The sequence below is a fragment of the Falco naumanni genome, chromosome 6, assembly GCF_017639655.2.
Source record: "Falco naumanni isolate bFalNau1 chromosome 6, bFalNau1.pat, whole genome shotgun sequence".
NCBI classification, from domain to species: domain Eukaryota; kingdom Metazoa; phylum Chordata; class Aves; order Falconiformes; family Falconidae; genus Falco; species Falco naumanni.
Window position 1 is genome coordinate 56,590,678 of NC_054059.1, and position 15,406 is coordinate 56,606,083.

The following is a 15,406-nucleotide window of genomic DNA, read 5'->3' on the forward strand; positions in this document are numbered from 1 at the left end:
GACCATTTAAAACTTTATGCACAGTCTTAAGCTCACCTCCCCCTAGGAAATCCTCAGCTTTCATGTTGGCCATATTCCTCTTTGGCCCCCTGTTCCTTGAGCTCCTTTTATAGTTTAGTCTGTAACTTACGCACTCTTCCCTCATTTCCTTATTTGTTTGTCCAGCTTTTGAGGTGGTAACTTGCAATAATTTATTGTCCTCAAATGAGACTCTTTTTAATTTTTTAATGGCTGCTCCTACTGTCCAGCTGGAAACTCACTTTCATCTGCTGAACAAAATTGATACCTGATATTGAGAGATGGTTTTTAGAACAGACTTTGAATACCTGTCCTGGTTTTGGTGGGAATAGAGTTCATTTTCTTCCTAGTAGCAGGTACAATGCTGTGTTCTGGATTTAGTATGGGAATAATGTTGATACTACACTGATGTTGTAGTTGTTGCAAAGTAGTACTTACCCTAAGTCAAGGACATTTCGGTTTCCCATGCCCTGCCAGTGAGCAAGTGCACAAGAAGCCTGGAGGGAGCAGAACCAGGGCAGCTGACCCCAACTAGCCAAAGGGATATTCCATACCATGGAATGTCGTGCCAACTGTATATAAACTGGGGGAAGCTGGCTGGGAGCTACTGATCAGTGCTTCAGGGACTGGCTGGGCATCGGTCAGCAGGTGGTAAGCAATTGTATTGTGTACCTCTTGGGTTTTTTTCTTTTTTTTTCTCTCCTGTCTCTTCTTAGTTACAATTGTTATTATTGTTGTTATATTTCAATTATTAAACTGTTCTTATCTCAACCCATGAGTTGGACCTTCTTTCCTGTTCTGCTCCCCATCCACGGGGGGTGGGGCTGGGTAGTGAGCGAGTGGCTGTGTGGTACTTCAGTTGCTGGCTGGTGTTAAACCATGACAATAACCTGTTTTTCCCAGTCATCTCGTTTTATGGTTAAACTGTCAAAGTTGTAGTAGGGTGGCTAGTGTAGTTGTTAGGCCTTTTTTTGTGGTTGAATGGCTGATGTGATTAGTAGAGATAAAAGTTTAGCCGTAAACTTTTTTCTTCCAAGTCCTTGTTTCAGCTTTTTTCCTTGTGGTGTGGTTTTTTTTTTTTTTTTTTCTTTTTTCTTTTTGAGAGTAGGTTACAAAATAACCTAGCATTCTGAAGCTATAGAAAATTTAGTGATTTAATGTAATGGTTGTAGGGCTGTCTTCATTCAGCACTCCTACTGAGTTTAATCGCATTCTTATCCATTAACTTTTAACAGCATATTGTGAGAACATTTAGGAGAAATGCCAGTGATTGTGGTATCTACATAAGAATTTCTATAAATAAGCACTATCAGTGTCTTGGAAAAAGGTATTTTCAGAAGCTGTGTTGTAGGACCACATATCCATAAATAATCAAAGTGATTAATTTAATTCTGGAGCTCTCAATTGTGTCCTTGAAATCATAGAATGTGCTTGCTAGTGTTTTAGTTTAGTCATGAAAATATTTATTAATCTCAGGTACACGATTCTACCTGTCACCACCATCTCACACACCACCACCACCCCCACCACCACCCCCCTTATTGGTATTCAAACGGTGTAATGCCTTGTCACCAGTGCAATTGGTCAGAAGTCTGCTCAGTGCACCAGAAGAATACTAAAGCTTGCAGCCTATGAGCTGAAATATGAAATAGCTTTTGGTGTTTTGTGGATGTTGCCGCTGATGTATTGATGAAGGTCTGTCCATAATTTCACAAAACTGCTGAATCTCTTAATGATTTCAGAAATATCTTGTGAACTGAAATGGAATTTGCCTTGGTAGCTTCAGTTATAAAAAGTAATCTGCATATACAGGGGGCAGTTTACTCTCTATGCTTTGCCCATGCCAAGGAAGGGTGAAGAATCTGTGAAAAAGGCATTCAGCAACCGTGACTCTTCACAGCTACTTGTTGTCACCTCTCCAGTAAGGAAGAGAAAACCTCCCTTTCCCTGGAGAACGGGAGGAAATGTAAGGACACTTTTGTTTAGATTTTGTTTAGTTTGGAAACTGGAAGACAGTGTAATAGAGAATGATCTCCTCCTTTCATCTCTTTCCTTCTTCCATCCTGTTCACTGCTGGTAAAGCACAGAAAGGTCTCCTGTTGCCCACCAATACAAAGCTTTATGAAATCAGAGATGAAGAAGTCTTTTCCAGGCCTGGTATAGAGGGAATGAACCTAATTTAGTAGAAGAAATCTAATAAATGGCATGGCCAGGTAGACCACATCTAATTGTGCATATTTATGCTCTCGCAAAATCTGGCATTAGGATAAATGCTGAGATTAAAAGCAAGGTCTTTTCCTGAAGATTGCAGGAAAGCATGTCCACATGAGGCTTCCTGCATTCTTGGTAACTTGTACATAGTATTTTTCAAGTTTCCATCTTCCCATTCTAAAATAAGCTACTATGTTTTATTAATAAGAAATATGGAACACGGATACAAAATGGAAAAAAAACCCCAAACAGTATAGATTGGACTTGATTATGACCTGTTCAGTTTCTTGGTTATGGTACTACTGTATGGCTATCGAGGGGTGGGATTGGTTTTTAATGCCAAGGTGATTTATAGCATGTAATGATTTAGGAGCAGTTTTGTCCACTTCCTTTTCAGAAAAGTTTATATTTATAGGTATGTTTAGATTGACTGTTCTAACAGTACCAACAAAAGCCCTACAATGAAAATAATGCTAATTTAGGAGTAATCAGGCATATTTCCTATTAAATTGTTGGTGTTTTCACTCCATTGGTGCTTTTGGATGAGGCTTGGAGTTCCATGTAAGTTAATAAGCTAAGAGGATGATTAAAACATACTGATAGAGGGAACAAGGCTAGAAATTTTTAATAGGTGTTTGGAGGTAATTGAATTTGCTTGGCTTTTATTGCTCTTAACTATAATCAGTTGTGTTTCGTGTAATGAATTCTAGTACTACAAAATAAGATACCACTGCAAAAAAAGATAAATGTTCTTAGTATGCTTTCTCCCTGTAGTGAAGGACAATCTGTCATTTTCCTAAGTGCTGCTGTTTTCATGGTTATGTTTTTAAAATTAAACAGTGCCTCTGACTTTTTGCCTTTCTAGATTCCATAGGTTAATTAAGGTTATTTCAGAGTTAAATTTCAGTAGGCAATACTGAACATAAGCATTTTAACATAAGACATTAAAATTTATTCTCAAACTGCATTGATAGCAGTTCATAGTATATTCTTAATAGGTATCTGAATGCTCTGCAATCAATGTGTGTTAAAGTGCTCGTAACAGGAATAACGTAGTGCCTGTGGAAGATAAAAACATCCTGTGCTTCAAGGCATGCTGTGATAGAAACAGATAAATTAATGCAGTAGGTGGGTGATTTTAAAAGCAGAACCTGTTCCTGGATATATGACTGACAAGAGACCTGCTGTAGCACCTTTATACTCTTCAAGCTTTGAATTCACCAATCAACATGAGGAGAAAAATTAAATTTTCACAGGACTTTTACCTGACATCCCAGACAAACATAATTTTGTACTGGGTTCCTACCATGGAGCTATCTACTTTGATAGATTTAGAGCTAGTCATTATGCTTTTACAGCAGGTGGTGCAGCAAAATAAAAGCATGCTGTTGAATAAAAGGAGCAGATTGTTCCGACTAGTCATTTGAGCTGGATGAGAAAATTGTATTTCATTTCTGGTGTGACACCTTCATAAATATGAGCCCCAGAGAAACCATTGGTAATGGAGCCCTGTGTAAGGGGAAAGTTGTGATGACAGAAGTTTGTTGTGTGCCTGTAGTACAACTCTCATGCTAGACTTCTTTTTTTTTTTTTTTTTTTTCCTCCTGTAATTGTCGTCTGCTTGTTCTTAGTGGATGAATTTCTGGGCTTATAACCAGCTCCTTAAAAGGGAGGAGCATGAAATTTAGAATGTTACTAGTGTGTTTTGCATTTTGTATAACTCCAGAATTAGTTAGGTGCAAGAACAGATCTCAGAAATGAACTGTAAAGTTGTGTTCTTTGAACTGTCCTTCTATACATGCCGCTCTGTGGCTGAAAAAAATCCTTTGCAATGCTGACAGGTTATAGAAATAGGTAATGAGAACACTTGTAAAATAAATTTGTTTCAGAAACCTAATCAGGTACTGCAGTTTCCCTTCTCTCTACCTCTGCTCCAAACCCAGAAGATGCAGATCTTTCACTGCTTTCCCTTATTGGTTTCTGAAACTTAGTGCCAGATTTTGGTAAGAATGTACTTGGGAGTTCTGTAGGATAGATATAGTAACTATAGGAGACTTAAAAGTGCGTGCCTTGTTCCTGTTGTTGCATATAATTTGTTATACTATTTTTTTCTTTATTTTTAATTATGTAGAAAGTGTGATGTAAGAGAAAGAAATAGATTCTTTGTTGGATTTAGAAAAGTGAATGCCAGCTGTTCCCTTCTCCTACCCCTGATGTTGTCTTTTTGTAAAGATGGTATAAAGCATGGCCAGTAAATGTGTGTTATTCTTCATCAGCTAGTTTTATCAATAGGTATTTAATTTTTTGCAATTTAGTAGTTTTCTGAACATTTTAAATTGTTTTTTTACTGTCATTTTTCTGAGTGTGTTTTAAAGGGCACTGGAGTTACTGAGGTCTAATAAAATTGACATACAGAATTTTTAGGTGATATGTGGAAAGTGTCTTTTATCAGTAAATCAGTAGATCTCCAGTATCACATCCCTATAATGCCATTCATAATAAATGTTATGGTTATCTTAAATTTCATGTAATATTTGTGTGCAATTGACAGTTTCCATTCTAAACGGTAAAAGTGGCATGATCTCTAGGAAGTATAGTGAGAGCAGTGGTTATAATAATTGTAATGATTAAAGATAATTAGTTCAAACTCTGAATCAGTTTTCCTTTCTGTCCTGAGCTGATGAGTTGGGAGGCCACCCCAAAGTTGTAGTGGATGTTAATTTATCAGTGGGAGTTTGACACATGCTTTTCTTAGGCTTAATCTTTTTTATAATTTAACCTGGTGGGGAAAAATCCATTCAGCTCTTTTTCCTGGGTTTGTATGAAAGGATGTAGGATAATGCCAGAATCGGAGCAGTGTCAGTAACTGAGTGTTGGTGCTAAGGAAATATCATGATAACATTTCAAAACATACAGTTTGTCTTTAAATTCAGGCATCTTCCAAATAACTTCTTATGGATGTACTGAGTTTCCATTTCAAGTTTTTGGTAGCAGGGGGGCTTACAGGGGTGGCTTCCATGAGGAGGTGCCAGAAGCTTCCCCCACGTCCAGTGGAGCCCATGCCAGCCGGCTCCAAGAGGGACCCGCTGCTGGCCAAGGCTGAGCCCATCAGTGATGGTGCTAGCACCTCGGGGATAATGTGTTTAAGAAGGGGGGGAAAAACTGTGCGACTGCAGCCAGAGAGGAGTGAGACTCTGTGAGAGCAACAGCTCTGCAGACACCCAGGGCAGTGACAAAGGAGAGGGGATGAGGTGCTCCAGGCGCCAGAGCAGAGATGCCCCTGCGGCCTGTGGTGAAGCCCATGGTGAGGCAGGCCGTGCCCCTCAGCCCGTGGAGGGTAACGCCGGAGCAGGTACCCACCTGCAGCCCGTGGAGGACCCCGCGCTGGGGCAGGGGGATGTCCGAAGGAGGCTGTGACCCGTGGGAAGCCTGTGCTGGAGCAGGCTCCTGGCAGGACCTGTGGATGCCCGGAGAGAGGATCACGCGCTACGGAGTGGGTTTGCTGGCAGGACTTGTGACCCCACGGGGGACCTACGCTGGAGCAGTCTGTTCCTGAAGGACTGAGCTCCATGGAAGGGGAACCCACGCTGGAGCGGTTTGTGTAGAACTGTAGCCCACGGGAAAGACTCATGTTGGAGGATTCCATGGAGAGCTGCCTCCTGTGGGAGGGAGGGAACCCACACTGGAGCAAGGGAGCGTGTAAGGAGTCCTCCCCGTGAGGAGAAAGGAGCGGCAGAGACTACGTGTGATGAATTGACCACATGCCCCTTTCCCCATCCGCCTGTGCCGCTTGGCAGGAGGAGGTAGAGAATCCTGGAATGAAGTTGAGCCCAGGAAGAAGGGAGGGGTGGAAGGAAGGCGTTTTAATGTTTAGGTTTTTTTATCATTATCCTACTGTAGTTTTACTGGTAATAAATCAAACTGATTTTCCCCAAGTCAGAGTCTGTTTTGCCCATGACTAATGAGTAAGTGATCTTGCTGTCCTTGTCTTGACCCATAGGTGTATAGTTACATTTTCTCTCCCCTGTCCAGCCAAGGAGGGGAGTGATGGAGTGGCTTTGTTGGACACCTGGCATCCAGCAGGGTCAACCCACCACAACAGGTGATGTGTAAACATTGACTATGTGATCTTTATTAAATTTAGGTTAATCTTAATGACCTTGTTATTTAGTGGAGCTTTAATTTCTGAAAGTTTGGTGTGGGATATTCATATGTTTGTTTTTATAATGAACACTTAAGATTGTTTCTTTTATGAATGAAAATGCACATCAGGAAATTTTTATGAGGCTAGTATGATTTATCACTTATCATTTAGAAGGATGTGGAAGAAGAATGCATGAGAGTTCTAGGTGTGTTTAAGCTGATGTTAATAATGTCGTGAAGAGTATGGGAAAAGATAGTGGAAACAGTCCATGGTTTGTGTAAATGTGTTTCCCAAATACTACTTCAACAGCTGAACAAATTTGATTGACCCAAAATACAGTTACCAGTTTGACAAAATGACCATACAGACTTAAAATTACTTCTGTTTTCCTAGTTTACAATTTCAGCTGTCTATAGGGTGTTTGTTTCTGATGGATCACCTGATTTTTCTTTTTAAGTTGATTGTTGGAGGCTTACTTGATGGCTGCTGCAGGTGTGGCAAGTCATGGCTCTGGTTGGTGTTGCCTTTCAGCAGAGTGTGCTGCTTATTCCCATCTGGCCCTTCTGGGCCATGTTTGATGGCAGCATTATTTTGAAGGGATGAAATGCTGGCTGCCTTGCATGCCAGTCCCCAAGCTCACATCAGGCTGTTGAGGTTGGACCAGTCTGGTGTATTGCTTTGGATGTCATAGCATCATAGAGTCATTTAATTTGGAAAAGACCTTTGAGACTGTCTAGTCCAGCCGTTAACCCAGTACTGCCAAGGCCACCACTAAACCATGTCCCTAAGCACCACATCCACACATATATTTTAAACATGTTCAGGAATGGTGATTTCACCACATCAGATGGGCAGCCTGTTCCAATGCTTGAGCACCTTTTCAGTAGACAATTTTTTCCTAACATCCAATCTAAACCTTCCCTGGTATAAATTGAGGCCATTTCTTCTTCTCCTATTGCTTGTTACATGGGAGAAGAGACCAACCCCTGCCTGTCTACAACCTCCTTTCACGTTGTGGTAAAGAGCAGTAAGATCCCCCTGGAGTCTTCTCCAGGCTAAACAACCCTAGTTCCCTTAGCTGCTTCTCTTAACACATGTGCTCCAGACGCTTCACCAGCTGCGTTCCCCATCTGTGGACACACTCCAGCACCTCAATGTCTGTCTGGCAGTGAGGGGCCCAAAACTGAACACAGGATTCAAGGTGTGCCATCACCAGTGCTCAGTAGAGCAGAACAATCCTTTTCCTAGTCATGCTGGCCACACTGTTTCTGATGCAAGCCAGGATGCTGTTGGCCTTCCTGGCCACACTGCTGGCTCGTGTTCAGCTGGCCATGAACTAGCATCCCCAGGTCCTTTTCCACTGGGAAGCTTCCCAGCTACTCTTCTCCAAGTCTGTAGTGTTGCGTGGGGTTGCTGTGACCCAAATGCAAATGTGACCCGGTGCTTCTTGTTTAACTTCATACAACTGGCCTCGGCCCATGGGTCCAGATCCCTCTGCAGAGCCTTCTTGCCCTCCAGCACATCAACACTCCCCCTCAACTTGGTGTTGTCTGCAAACTTACTGAGGGTGCACTTGATCCTCTTGTCCAGATTATCAGTGTGGTGTGGTTCCAGCTGGGAGATTGACCAGATGGGCAGAAATTGCTTTTAGTGGCATGGCATGTGTTGGTAGTTACGCACAAATCCCAGTGGCAGGGTAGTGTTGAAGATAAATTTCAGGTTATGTATCAGCTGTACGAAGGAGTGTGATGGTGATACCTAACAGGGCAGTGGTTGTTATTGAAGTACCTTTTTATTGGGTTTTGGTTTGTAGTTACAAATGGCTGAGTTGGAGATTCCTAACTTATTGTTTGTTGGATATTAGCAAACTGTTCTCAAAATGTTGGGCAACAAATGTGAACATGTATTTGAGATGAGCTGCTGAACCTCGTTGGAAGGTACTAAACATTCATCAAGCCAATCCATGTTCTTCCTTGAACAGCGCTGTTACGTTATTGTGGGGAGTGGCCCAGTAGCTGAGTGAGGGTGCTAACCAGTCCTAGTCCTGACCTACAGTGTACTACTTTCAGATGTTTGAGTGGTTAAAGACTGATTTAAAATACATATAGTTTTGAAAAAATGACTGGAAATAAAATACATTACTGCAGATTTCACCCACCCACCATCTCTTCTTGTGTTTTCCACACAGCATGTCACACTAGTTTTGTCTCTTAGTACCCAGAGTTACTGAAATAGCATGCAGGCAGTTGACTGTTAAAACAGAGGAGAGATCCAGATTTGCTCATGTTTTAAGTCATAAAGAGTAGTCTGCAGGCAGTTTAAAATGCTTAGTCTGTCTCATTTTCTTAAACCGAATGAATCACTACAGCATTGGCTTTTACTTTACTTGCCTTTAAATGTCACGATACATTGCTAAGAGGTGGTGTGCTCCATGATTTAAGCAGTTGTTACAGGGTTGATTTTGTTTAGGGTTGATAATCTGTCCTGATAATCTTTGTTCAATGTGTATGCAATAAATGGGCACTTGCTTGTTCTATGGATGCAGCAGTGATGCACTAAGCACAAGGAGGTTTGGATTTCTTGTTCTATATTAACAGGCATGTTGTTAGGGCTAATCAGAACCCTGATAACTAAAATTAATAGTGGGAGCAAAGATGAGCAATTAAGGACATTCATCTTCCAAATGAGTCCGCAAGATTCATTGGTAGTTTAAATTTATATACTGAGGGCACTTAAACCATTAAAAAGGGTAATGGGTGCCCTGCAGGCGTGTGCTTCAAAGCCATATGTCATTTTGGTGCTGGGACAACAGACAGTGATAGCTTCCCTTTAAGGGAAACTGCTATTCATTTATCAATTAAATGTCAAAGGAAATGTACATTTTTGCTGTAGAGTGATCATAGCAGGGTATTGTAAGTTAAATCAAACCCCAAGTTTTACGTTTTAAGCCCTTCTGGCTTTATCACAATATATGTTAATTAGAAGAGTCTCCCAGTGGTAATAGGGCATTGGAGTTGGGACTTTTAAAGGCATAAATATTTCTTTGATGCACAAATATTTCTTTTTTTTGTGCCTTGCAGGCTTCAGCAGTGATGTAGTAACCAACTCAGTGCTGAGTATGAAATGTTGGGACTTTGGTGCTGTTGGTGATGCTGTGCTTGTTGTCACCGGGGTATCATTTGAGAAGGTTTTGCGAACATGGAGCTGAATACGATGCTTCAAGGTTTTATGGAACAAGGACTCAGCAGAGACTTTGCTACAGTGTAGAGTTCTCTTTGGCTGTTGTTCTTGGCAGCCAAAGCACTGGTTAAGAAGTGGTTCTGGAAGTGCTTGGGAATGAGTATCTGGCAACGGTTTTTAGTGAAGTAGAATTAGCTAAAACTTGTTTTTGTCATTTATTTAAAATGACAAATACTTAATGCAGAACTGTGAGAATTATTTGAGTTGTCTGTAACTGAAGATGAAACAGTCTGTTTGGGACACAGTCTAGATTTGCTGATGAAATTTTGTAAAAGGGACTTCTTCCCCAAATATGAACACTGTTTTTACAAACTCTCTGCCTGTTGTGTAACATTTGAATATTCCATTCTGGGTAGGTAAAAAAGAAATAATAATTATCCTCAATTTGTTTACGTACATGCCTGTTCCTCCTTTCCTTATCCTCTGGTCTGCCCTAGTTACAGGCCACGTATGTCTTGTATGGTCTTCAGTCTCCTGTTCCCCACCTCCAGCCCATTCTCCTCCAGGGTGTAGTGTGGGCTGCTGAGAGCCTGGCAGGCTTGGGAGGGTGTTTGCTGTTGATGCGGTGCTGTTGACTCATGGTGACACTAGAATTTATCACCCTGAGGGTTTTTCATTTGTTCTTCGGACTTGCAGTATTTGTCCCATATTTTGTTTTCACAAAGTCAGACAATAATGTCAACAAAAATGCTCCTGTCTAGAGATGTCTTCGTAACGAGGAATTTTTGTTGCAATGACAGTTGTTAATTGGACTGATAGGCCCTAACTACTTAGGACTGGGAGGATGTGAGAAATATCTTCCTTGATTTCCAAGGGTTGTTTATAATCTAATACTTGAGTTCTTATGTAACTTCTATTCTGGATTTAAATATACTGCATAAATAAAGATGAATGCACTGTGTTCTCGCTCTTTTCATTCTTTCCTGGTCTTGCCTTTTATTTTTGAGCAGAAGGGAACTCATGGACTGTGTGCCATAAATGGAGATAACTGATACTGCAGTTGTATGCGTGACATCTGTGTTTTCTTGTGTTTATGCTTTACTTTTTCTTTGACCAGGATCTTTTGATTCCTTTGTTTCTTCTTTCTGAAACCTTGATCTCTTTCCATGATCATCAGGTTTTCTTCTCTTTCTTCCCCAGCCTTCTTAATTGCCTTGAGTTAAGAATGCAATAAAAACTTACTGAATGAGACAGGGCAGATGTTACTGTGTTACATAGCAATTTTGTGTGTCTGTCCGTGTCCCCCCCCCCCCATTACATTCCTCCCATTCTTCTTTCTCCCTGTCACTTCTCACAACTTTTCTTGCAAGGTTTTTGTATCCATTGTTGTTGTCACTCAGAAAAAGCACCCTGAATTTGTGTACTGTTATGCTAGACTTAACAAAGCAAGATTATCCAATTCTGCAGCAATTATTTCTAAGTAATTTTAATTATTTTGTTTTGGGCACATTATTTATGCTCGTTGTTGGTTTTAGGACAACTTATGCATTCAGTGCATCAGACTTGTTGATTTACAGCTTTTATTTTTGAGCCTAGTCCACTATTTTCTGTTTCCTTCTTGGTTTAGATAGTGTGTTGCTTTTTGTCACAGAGGCACTGGGCCAGGTTTCACTTGGGCTGAGTGACTCATCCTGTGATCTCCTGCTCTGATAGAAGGTGCTCTTGGGGGAAATTGGCTGTGTGAAGCACAGACATTTTAAAAAAGAGGGGAACAATGATGGGTGAGCTCCTTGTGAGTTTTAACTTTGCACAGGCAAGCCTGTGAACTATGCCACAGGTTGCTTGGGCTTTGTAGGTATGGTATGCTCAGGAGGAATACCTCTGCTTTTTAAATAAACTAATTACAAGTTTCTTTCCTAGGGGGATGCACGTTTGATGATGGTCCTGGACCCTGCGACTACCACCAAGACTTGTACGATGACTTCGACTGGGTACATGTCAGTGCTCAGGAGCCTCACTATTTGCCACCCGAGATGCCTCAAGGTGAGAAACTCCACATTTATTAAGAAACTCTAAGCCTCACTGAATATGGCCTCAAGGCCATACTCTGTGATCTCCACTTTAACCTTTATAACAGAGGTAATAAAAAAAAAAAAAAATCAGAAATATAACAGGCTTGGTAATGGAGACACCTTCTTAGATCAAATTTGCCTTTGAAGTTGTGGGGCATAAGGAAGGGAGAAAGGGAGCCATAACCTCTTTTTTATTCTGCATGGAATTCCTGTTGACTCGCAGTGAAATTCTGCATCTTAAATGACAGCTACTATATCGATTGAATTATTCAGGTTTGCATTAGAAGAAATGGTGAAAAAAAGGATACATGCAAAACCCCATATGCTAATTCCTTCCTTTCCCACTCCCCAACCGCGCATCATCTGAAGGTAATCAGAAAAACTTTGATTTATGGAAATATTGCTGTTGTTAATTACTATTTAGGACAGGTAATGAATAACTGAAGAGGTGCAGCCTACATGACCTTGCCTGCTCACCTTTGATGAACAGCTTAATCGTCGCTTCCCAGACAGCATGATATGCTGAGAAAATGAAAGCATTTGAAATTCAGCTACATTTTCCAATTAATAATACACTAAGTAATTAATCATGCAGAGGAGGAAAAAAGGTCATGGCTATTTTATTTGTATGTAAAAGGTTTTGTGAAGTGAGGTGTGTGTGTGGAGAAGGAGGGGGAAATGTTGCCACACAGAAGTAACCTAACCTCTTTGCTGTTCCTTCCCCTGCCTTTTATACATTATTGTGCATTAATAGTGGTGGTTAGCGTATGTAATTCTACTTAACTGCTAACTAGCTGAGTTCCCCCTACTTTGGAGTCACTGATATGAGCAGCTGTTACTATGCCCTGTGTCTTAAAGTAGGTTAATTAAGATCTACACTTTATTTAATGGACTGCTTGGTGCTTCAAGTTCGCATATGGAAGAGTAAATTTAAGCCCTGAAGTCTCAGCATTCATGATGGTCTTGTATTAATAAATCCAAAACAGTATCTCTCCTAGAAAGGCTAAAATGAGCTACTTTTCAGTTTGCATTTCTCAGAACCTATGTGGTTTGTTAAAATTCTTGGAGGTATTTTAATTGTGATGGAAGCACCATTTTGTACAATATTTGGGTGTTCTCAGACCTCAGGCACACCTTGCATAGGGAGAACAGCAATCTGAGGAACTGTATTTTGAATGGATCTAAATGACAAGATAGCTGCTTCTTCCTTCTCCCAGATACCATACCTGTCATCCTTAGGCAGATTTCAGAGTTAAATGACACAATGCTTTCTGACTTTGGCACCTGGTTTCTGTTCAGTTCTGCTACAGATCCTTCTCCTCTGAGTGTAACACGTGGACTCTTCTAGAAGACATTCTCTTTTCACATCTGTATGAAATTGTGGCTGCCGAATAAAATCTAGCAGAATAAAGGGATGTTTCAGAGATAGTCCAAAACAAATACAGAAGCAGCTCTGATTAATATTATTATTTTTAATACCTCTGGTTAGAATTCTAGACTACGTGGATCACTGTTCAAAAGCTTAATGTTTGGTAATTGAGATCCAGACTAAAAGTGAGCAGTCTTATCTGATGAGCTGCCCTTAAGAAGTTCAGTCTTCAGATTCTGAACATCTGTACTGTATCTAAATACTTAGACTCGAGCACTTTTGTGTTTGAAATAGCACAACTCTAAGAATGTAACGGTTCTAAAATAAGTGCTGAATTCCTCTGGTGGTTCTGCAGGAAGTGGAGCAGCAAAAGGTTCATACAAAAGCAGAAGGGAAATAACTGTGTGCTGTCATCTGTTGTGCAGTTTTTTAATACTGCTGACCCTGCCTTATTGCTGTTGAAACTGTAGGTTAGAAAGCGGTCCACTGCTCGTGGAGAAGTTATCCAAGTAGAATAAGATGTGGTAATGAAGGTATTAGTAAAATTAAACTACTGCTGTTTCCACTTTGGAAAATGCTGGCTTTCCTAACTTGTAGAAGCCAGGGATCTCCTACGGACCAGAGTCAGCCCACTTTGTCCTGCTCTGTCAAACAGCAATAGGAGAGAAAAGGTACCCAGAAAAACGCAGAGGCACAGAAACTGAAGTGCTGGGGCAGGGACTGTTTTCTCTCCATCTCTTCTTCTCAGGCTGTATAATCCTTCAGCTAGGCATAAGTCTCAGTGCATCTAACGCACGTGTTGATGTCTTCTCTGTGGACACCCTTTGTAGTGTTTGCAGCCCTTGCCTCTTACATTTCTCTGGAATACAATACGGTGTCCTGCCTTGACCTTAGTAAGGGAAATGTGTATTCCAGTACAGCTTTGTTACAGAAGGAACACTGTTTTACCAGTATGCTGAAAAGATAATTCCTTTATGCTTAGTGTGTGGCTTTCAGGACTCTAACTTTACCAGATTCACCCAGAACCATTTTAGTCATAAAGGATTATATTCAGTTTTCAAATGTGAATTTTTAGACTTCAGTAGCTTTGGAAAGTGGGGGTTTTGTTTGGTTTGGCAGTTAAAAATAGGAAAAAAATGACAACTGACTTCACGTTTTACTCTTAATTCAAGGGAGGAGTTTAACTTAACATTGTGCTTTGGACAGGGACAAATCATGGGAAATTTTAGACCTAATGGCACATGCTTTGAAGTGCTATGAAAATGTGAAAACTTGTCCTAATGGAAAGCATTTTGCAGGTATAGCGATAGTAAATACTATTGGTAAGGCAAGTGTAATTACCTCTGAGTAATTAATGCGACTTCAGAATTTTTTTATACTGACATAAATTGTATTTCTCAAATTATGAGCAGAGGCAAAAGCCACTTATGTTCTGTTGTGGGAAAAATAAATGCAGTACATAATGATTAATTTTGAAATAAAGTGAACACTTAGAGCAGGTGCTTGTGTACAGCTTTAAATACCAACTTGTAAATTGTTTGAACTGCAGCTTACATGATAAAACCTTTGGATTACTTATTAAAACCTTGGAAAACACCTGGTGTCCAACATTAGGTTTCTAAGAGCGTATAAAAGTGACTGTACTAGATCAAGCTAAAGGTCCGGTTGTTTTGAGAATAGCCATTAGCAGCTGTCCAGGGAAAAATGCAGAGGTAGGACAAATGAGTGGTGATCATGCCCTCAGCACTCTTCCAGTTTCAGGCTGTTTGGCCTTTAGGAATCTCCTCAGCTAGAAGAAGCCTTTATTTGTGATGTTCTCAATGAATTCATGTTCTTGCCCTGTCAGCTTTGTCTTTATTGTGTGTGGGCTCCTTGAAGACTTCTCGTATCTGCTGTGTCCTATAACCGTGCCAATGTTTGTTACAAGTCATGGGAAGACGCAGCTATTCTTGTTCTGAATTTGTGTATGACTTCTGTTTGGTACATGTTGGTCTTCTGTACAGGAAGTGAGCAAAGCAGATTCCTTGTCACCTTCCCCAACCCATGCAAATTTTTTTTGTACACCAAAAGTAAAACTGCGCCCTTCTTCTGACATCATTCTAGGTCGAACGGTCCAAGACTATTGAGTTGTTCCTTATGTAGAAATGATTCTGCAGCTGTGGGATTTGCATTTTGTGTGGGGCACAGTTGGTAATCAAGTGTTATTTTTGTAGACATGGTGACAAAACTTAGTCAAAATATTTACCTGAGGGTCTTTGTACCTCTGAAGACAGGCATATATATCTTGAAGCAAACTCTTTAAACTTGCATTATGTTTTCCAGTGTATGATTTTTATACATTATACAATACAAAATAGAAATTAGAGAATGCTATTAAGCTGAAGTCCAATTCTGGCTATGGATTTTTTCAGT

General features: G+C 40.5%; 1 protein-coding gene across 7 annotated transcripts in view; it reads left to right on the forward strand.

Annotated features, from left to right (window-relative positions):
* The window catches only part of PTPRK (protein tyrosine phosphatase receptor type K), a 411,664-nt gene that overhangs the window by 77,898 nt on the left and 318,360 nt on the right, over positions 1 to 15,406 (forward strand). For all 7 annotated transcript variants that reach the window (XM_040597798.1, XM_040597792.1, XM_040597791.1 and 4 more), the window contains exon 2: positions 11,474 to 11,596. In XM_040597798.1, coding sequence (XP_040453732.1) covers positions 11,474 to 11,596 — 123 coding nt within the window. The remainder of the gene's footprint in view (positions 1 to 11,473; positions 11,597 to 15,406) is intronic.